Source organism: Lycium ferocissimum, chromosome 8 (genome assembly GCF_029784015.1).
Source record: "Lycium ferocissimum isolate CSIRO_LF1 chromosome 8, AGI_CSIRO_Lferr_CH_V1, whole genome shotgun sequence".
NCBI lineage: Eukaryota > Viridiplantae > Streptophyta > Magnoliopsida > Solanales > Solanaceae > Lycium > Lycium ferocissimum.
Genome location: NC_081349.1, coordinates 20587126 through 20595142, shown reverse-complemented (window position 1 = coordinate 20595142; position 8017 = coordinate 20587126). Strand labels below are relative to the sequence as shown.

At 34.9% G+C, this 8017-nt stretch overlaps 1 protein-coding gene across 1 annotated transcript; it reads left to right on the top strand.

Annotated features, from left to right (window-relative positions):
• The first annotated feature begins 503 nt into the window (after positions 1 to 503).
• Positions 504 to 1918, top strand: LOC132067501 (transcription factor TCP15-like). The gene has a single exon (XM_059460767.1). It carries the CDS (start codon positions 650 to 652, stop codon positions 1706 to 1708), a length of 1059 nt encoding a protein of 352 aa, XP_059316750.1. The 5' UTR covers positions 504 to 649; the 3' UTR covers positions 1709 to 1918.
• The last annotated feature ends 6099 nt before the right edge of the window (positions 1919 to 8017 follow it).

The following is an 8017-nucleotide window of genomic DNA, read 5'->3' as shown; positions in this document are numbered from 1 at the left end:
TGAATATTGAGTCGCATTCATTTTATGTACTTGTGGATCTAGTGAGACGGTGAGTAAACCTAGTTTAATAAGACCCATTATGTGTTAAACCTAGGTTAATAAGACCCATAATGTGAGAGCGCCATAGAATTTCAATATTGGCAGTTAGATCCACTCTATTTCCAGTAATTATATTTATACTATCAGATCACTTGCAGTGACAAATCTAGAGGGTCAATTATGGGTTCACGTGAACCCATTAGTTTTTACCCAGAGGCAATATATATTAAAAAATTACTAAATACTTACAAATATTTGACTCTGAACTGATCATTTATTATCACACGCATAAATTTTTAAATTCTAAATTCGCTTATAAGATAATCGTAGATAAATTTCTATGATAAACATTAGTCATTATTGCTAATCTTGTTGATAGTGTAAAATATCTTTATTTTGTTTGGTTTGTAAACATAACTTAAATCCTTTACAAATATAGAATGAGAAAGAAAGATTAGATAGAGATATAGACCCACAAAACCCTCTTCTTGAGTGTCACCCATTAGAGATAGTAGATAGATATAGTACTACTACTACTGCTAGCTCTATAGCTTAGCCCCCACTTCAAACACATCCCACAAACAAAGAAAACACCACCACTTTTCTTATAATGGAAACTGGTCATCATCATGATAATATTGAAAACTCTATCCAAAGACCAAATTTCCCATTACAATTGTTAGAGAAAAAAGAAGATCACCATACAATATGTTCAAACTCACTTCATGATCCTAGTTCATCAAATCAAGAACCAAACAAGAAACAACAACCTCAGCCAAAAAGAGCTTCAACAAAAGACAGACACACTAAGGTTGATGGTCGTGGTCGTAGAATTCGAATGCCAGCAACATGTGCAGCTAGGGTTTTTCAACTCACTAAAGAATTAGGTCACAAATCTGATGGTGAAACTATTGAATGGCTCTTACAACAAGCTGAGCCTTCAGTTATTGCTGCCACTGGTACTGGTACTATTCCAGCAAATTATTCCTCACTTAACATTTCTTTAAGAAGTTCAAGACACCACAACAATAATTACCTAGCACAAAATCTTGGTCATGACCCTTATCAAGGTCGAAATTATTTTAATGGGGCTGGTTTATTTTCGTCGGAAAATTCGTCGATGGGGTTTAATATTTTTCCTAGTGGGAATTTAGCCATGTTACAAGCTAAAGAGGAACTATGTGATCAGATTCACGACGAAGTTGATAGGAATCAGGGTGATAACGATAATATTGGAAAAAAGAGGAGGTCAGAAGATCAAGATTTGATGCCAGTGTTACAAAATTACCATATGGGTAATATGTTACAACAATCTAGTAGTTATGGGTCAATTCCAGCAAGTCATCAAGGGCAAATACCGGCAACAACATTGTATATGATGACAAATAGTAGTACTAATAATTCTAGTCATCATGACCCTAATAATTCTATGTGGGCATCTCCTAGTAGTATTGACAACTCAAATATTAGAGGAGGATTATTAAATTTTATGAATTCTCATCAACCAATTTTGGGGACACGTGGCGGCGGCGGGACGGCGGTGGAAGGGCAGTTGGGAATGTTGGCGGCGATGAATTCGTTTAGACAAATGGGTCATGCTAGTGGTTCTTCTAATCAGCATAATAGAGATGATAATCATGGAAATGCTCACCATCATCATCATTCTTGAGATGTATGTAATTTTTTGTGCTTAAATTTTTAATTTCTTTTGATAGTGCTTGTAAGGGGAAAATTAAATACAGTATCTATGTAGTAATTACTAGTAGTAGATTGTATTAATAATAGGGAAAGTTAAATTTCTTGAATATTGAGAGCAAAAATGTCTTTTAATGGGATTTCTTAAGAAAATTTTAGTGTTTGGCAAGAATTTTGTGAAGAATGTTCTTCATTTCTTTTCTTTTCTTTTCTCCCTTCAATTGTATGCGACTACTTTCACTTGATAAGGATCTTCTAGTAATATTTAAGCATATAACCAATAATCCTTTTCAATATCTTGGCTGATTATTTTAAATGTTATATTTCCTTTTATGCTTAAGACAAACAAACACTAAATAAAGGTCATGCAATAGCTAAGGATTTGTTTAAGGTAACTTAATTGTTAAACGCATAAGTAAATTAAATAGGAGCGTATCATTTTGAGAAGTGGTCTAAGCTAAATTAAGGAAAAAGTGGTGCTGAGAGGTGTAAATTAATTATTTCCTAAGATGCAGGAGCCCACAAACTTGCTGGGTTCAGAGTCTCATATGGGTCTCAGTGCTGACACTGAGTCCTAGCTGCTGGCCATTACCAAAATTTGTACTCCATATGCTTATACTGATTCTAGTAAAGTCATTTTCCTGCACTTCTTAAGTAAGATATAGGCAGTCAAAAGCTGCTAGATTGGTTAGTTCCTGTTTGGTTAATTCTTGTATTTGGTGATATATCTTAATTAGAGGACATATTTTTATTCGTTTAATTATATCTTTTTCGAAAACAACCTATCTACCTTTCAAGGAAGAGGTAAGGTCTGCGTATACTTCAATCTCCCCAGAGCCCGCATTGTGGGATTTCACTGGGTATGTTGTTGTTGTTGTTTAATTATAGGCTTAATGCATATGCGGCCTCCTGAACTTGACCCTTTTTTTTTTTTTTTCATTTTAATACCTCAACTAAGTATTGTTCCTATTGAACCCCTGAACTTGGCCTTAAGTGTGTCTACCAAACACAATCTAACTTACATAACATATTTATGGTGAGTCTCATTTTTTTTTTAGCCTTGCATGTGAATATCAATTGCATCCTACGTGGAAAATCCAACCAATTAAAACACCTTACCCATTTTAATTACACACATCAAATAGGAAGAAGTGTGCTATTGTGTTATATAAGTGAAGAACCACCACTTAAACCAATCAAATAACAAAACTAGAAAATAAGAAATCAAAATTGGAAACTAAACTGATAATAAAAACTAAAAACTGAAAAATAAGAAACCAAAACTGGAAAATTAAAAACTGAAAAATAAGAAATCAAAATTGGAAACCAAACTGAAAACTAAAAAACCAAAATTAAAACTTAATATCTAATGTGTATAATTAAAATGGGTGGCGTGTTTTAATAGGTTGAATTTTCCACATAGGATGCGATTGACATTCGCGCCAAGGCTAAAAAAAAATTGAAACTCACTATATATGTTATGTAAGTCGGATTGTATTTGATAGACACACTTGAGGCCAAGTTCAGGGGTTCAATAGGAACAACACTTAGTTGAAGTGCCAAATGAAAAAAAGACACAAGTTTAGGGCGTCACATATGCATTAACCCTTAATTATATATTTTATATGCTTTGTCACATGTGGTCATCATTAAGCAATTAAAAAATTTATTTATTTTACAACTAAGAATAAGGGAGAATAGAGGAGCTTCTGATTATATGGAATTGATGGAAAAGCCCTAGGTTTTTTTCCTTTGGTTCTTTTTATTATCCTCATACTCATCTCTAAATAGGTTATCCTCATGCTCATCTCTAAATACTGCTAAGAATAAGAGAGAATAGAGGAGCTTCTGGTTATCTGGAATTAATGAAAAAGCCCTCGATTTTTTTCCTTTGTTTCTTTTGGTTATCCTGATCATACTCATCTCTAAATAGGTTATCCTCATAATTATATATTTTTTTAGAATAGGAGACAATAGGAATTGAACCTATAATCTCTATTTATTATGTCATGTTAATTGTATGATTATTTCATTTGAAAATTTTAAGTTATTGAAATATCATTGAAACATGACGACTAGCTAGTTTGATGCACTTTAATCGTTAATGGCGTTTATTCTAATTCTCTCATAGTTGATATTGTCATTATTTTTAATTAATTGAGTTATGCTGAAACGAGTTGGGGTATGTATTAAGCTATCATGGTTCATCCGATGCAAGTTGGTAGGCACTGATCAACTTTAGGGTGTGATACTATAATAGTGTATAAATATGTATCAGGCTTATTTAAAAGTGTATAATAGTGTATAAAATTGGAAAAACGTCGCTATAGATTTTCAATTGCAATTCTTGTTCAAAACCAGTCCATATAGACAAAGTTTTTAGATTTATGGACACCGTTTTTAGATTTTTACTTCTTCTACAAATAAGTAAAAACATGTAGTTTTTTCTCCCTCTGTAAATTTGAAGATAATAGCTGAAGGGTAAGAACTTATTGTTACATCTCTCATTTTCATCGCAAGCAATCCTTGGCTTATGGGTGGTCTATACCCTTAGTATGGAAATCTGTGTCTGAGTTTTTGAGAAATTAAGTGCCTTACCCCGCGTGTACCAAAGTGTAAGTATACATCCTTTGCAATTTGATAGGATTTGAAGCTAAACGAATCGAATTGACGCAGGCTGGAGCGACTCAGGGGAGTCTGCAGAAACCAGTCACCATCGACGGGCCGTCGACACGTCGACGAGCCGTTGTGGTGCACCGTCCCTGCTCCGCCGCCTCTGAAGTTTCAGGTGGCAGGTCGACGGAGCACGTCGACGAGCCGTCGACCCGCACCACTGGAACTTTCTAGTTCCCTCTATATATATTTGACTCCCACATTTTATTCTCATTATTTATCACTTCCACAATCAGATAAAGTCCTAGAATATTCCTCTCAATATTTTTCATCATCATAGTGCAGATTTAGCAAGATCGAGCCCCGTAAACTCGAGCTTGTGAAGGGAAAGTTGCTCCTAGGGTTCTATTGGAGTTGTTAAGCTTTGGAATTGGAGTTGAACTTTGATTCTTGGAACCCTAGACTTCTCAAGGTATGTATATGATTCCTACCTTTTGTGTTTAAGCTAATTACCAAGAGTTTAGTGGTTTTAAGTAAAGGGAATTATAGTTATGAAAGTTGTAAGTTGAATAAGAGTAGAGTTGGACTTGAGGGCTATTTTGAGGGATGATTTGGAGTAGAATTGATTATATTTTCATATGTAAGTATTGATATGGTTGTTGTTAGTATTGTTGTTGATATTTAAGTTAAATTGGAATTGCGGAATTAGTGAGTTATGAAGGAAATGTTGTTCAACTTCGTTAAGTCCCTTTTTCCCTTGAAATGGATGGAAAGTGTTATAAGGGGTCTAATTGTGGCCTATGGTCTAATTGTGGCCTATGTTATCTTGGTTGTAGACTTACGAGTTCAGGAAGTAGACGTTGGACGATTAGATACGTTCTAAGGTATGTTAAGGCTGTCCCTTTTATTCTTTTGGCATGATTCTTATTATCTCAACGAACAAAGTAAGCGAACGAGTTCCAAATACTCTACTCTTAGATGGTACAGGATTCATCGCATCCTTGAATTCCTATGTTTTATGTCTATGGTTTCCAGAGATCTTATGTTGCCCAGAGTAGTCCAGAGTGTATTTTCATGAGCCCTTCATGCATTTATATATATGTACAGCTATTTTCTTACACCATGCCTACATGGGCGGGCAGCACCACTACAGTGGCGGGCATATAGATGATGATGTATGATTACACCGTGCCTATATGGCCGGGCAGCACCACTAGTGGGCGGCGTGAGATGATTACCGTCCCTGACGCGGGATGCCCGGACACGGGATTATATGAGATATGGATAGGGCCGTGCGTTCCTCGGCACTATTATATGATATATGGATCGGGTTGTACGTTCCACAACATTATCAGTTATATTATGAGCTATGCATATCATACATTGCAGAGGTGTCCTCAGTCATACAGATGCATTCAGACAGTCAGTTGTTTATGAGTTTCAGATTTCTTTCATGATTCTTATATATGTATGTTACTCTTATGCCTTGCATACTCAGTACATTGTCTGTACTGACTCCCCTATTGCTCGGGGGCTGCGTTCATGTCCGCGGTGGCGGATAGATGATGGCGGTCGACTCGGTGGGACTCCCATCCAGCGGTGGTTGGTGCGCTCCACTTGATCCGGAGTCACGCAGTTTATTTTGGTCTACTACTTTTGAGATATGCATATGGGTATGACGGGGCCCTGTCCCTTCGTTTCTACAGCTTTTATTCTATTAGAGGTCTGTAGACGGTTATGTGTAGATGACTTGAGATATAGCCTTGTCGGCTCCCATTCTTTTGTGTACAGTCCATATAGCAGCCTAGTTGGCTTGCATTGTTATCTTCAGTAGATCTATATATGCATGATGCATAGTTCCTGATATTATTTTTTCATGATTCAGTTTAATCCAGATCGAGTTGCTTGTGAGCCCTCATTATGTAGTAGTATCCATGTATGAGTATAGAGGTGTTTGGTCACTAGATCAGGCACTCATCGCGGCTTATCGGTTTGGGTCGTAACACTTATTCGTTCCTGGTGTTTACACAAACCCAATGACTACATAACACATGTTTTCTTGTACACCCCATAGTTAACAACTTTAATTTATGACTTCGTCATGATAAATTAGTACGATTTGGCTTAAACATCGGGTGAGGTTAAGAGCCCATTTGAGTTAGCTGCTATGCATTAAATCTTTGAAAAGTAATTTTAAGTGTTGAAACTGAATTTATAAATAAACATTTATATGTTTGGACATAAGTGTTGGAACTAATATCCAAAAAGTGTTGAAATGGATGATAAGCAAACTAGTGTGTTAGGTAAAAAAAAGTGTTGATAAACACTTTTTTATTAAAATGACTTAAATGTCCTTGAAGATATTTACAAAAGAATATATAATTTAAAAGTATTGTTACATAAAAATGACGAATAGTGAAAGTAAAATATGTAAAGAGATTTAAAAAATTAGGAAGAGTATTTAGAGATTACAAAAGATAGTAGCGATAACAACGTAAAAAACATTGTCAAACTAAAAGTATTTATAATCTGTAATACTATAAGTTAGGAGTGACCAACATATGACTTTTGATTAATTTTGGCTTAGAACACTTGGATTATGTACACTTTTATATTGTTCAAATGTATAAAAAAAACAAAAAGTGTTTATAAGCTAATCACATCCTCTTAATTTTACCTGAACCTGAAGTGTCTCGAAACAAAAATCATGAAGTTCTTAGTATCATAAGAGTATGAGGTTCATAGGAAAAATTTATTCTCTATTACTTGATTTGAGAACAAAAAAATTATTCTCTATTACTTGATTTTAGAACAAACTCATGGTTCATGTTTTAAGGGACTCTGAACATTAGACTAGCGTTCAAAGTTGTGCAAGAGCATCATTTCATGATCGATCTTTAAGTAATTTGACGCACGTCGTCTCAAAGTGGTCATGTGACAATTAGTTCTACCAGCCAAGAGAATTTAGGAAAAATAATTACGGAATGCACCTCATTCTGATAAAGACAAATTCATGATTAAGATATGCGGATTCACTAATCATTGATAGTTCTAAAATGGATAAGCTTAACTCACTATTTGAAATTTGGGCCATCCGAGCTGTTTATAAATGACTCACAAGTCACATTTTAAGCCAATTGATCAGGCTCTTGGTATGTGATCATTCAACTCAATTTTTTTTTTGTTATTGAGATATGTGAATACTTAGATTCATCCTTCGAGAGAACTGGACATAACGTTGTTTTGTGGGGGGAGAGGCCGGGGGGGGGGGGGGGTGTTTCACAGGCGTAGAGATCTCCTTTTGCTAATTTGCACCAAAATACACTCTTTTCCTAATTGAGAGTTATTATCAACGACCACATATCTACATATCACATACTCCCTCTGTCACAATTTATGTGATATACTTTTCTTTTTTAGTCTATCTAAAAAAATGATATATTTCTATACTTAGAAAAAATTTAACTTAAAACTTCCCCTTTTGTCCTTAATGAAATAATTTACAGCCACACAAATATATATATATATAGCTCGTTCTATACCACAAGTTTCAAAAGTCTTCTTTCATTTCTAAACTTCGTGCCTAGTCAAACAATTATCACATAAATTGGGACAGAAGGAGTATCTAGTTAATCCCTTGTTGACATAAATACATCATCTTTTACTAATT

Coding starts and splice junctions, on each gene's coding strand:
- LOC132067501 (XM_059460767.1), top strand. CDS start 650: ATGGAAACTGGTCATCATCATGATAATATTGAAAACTCTATCCAAAGA.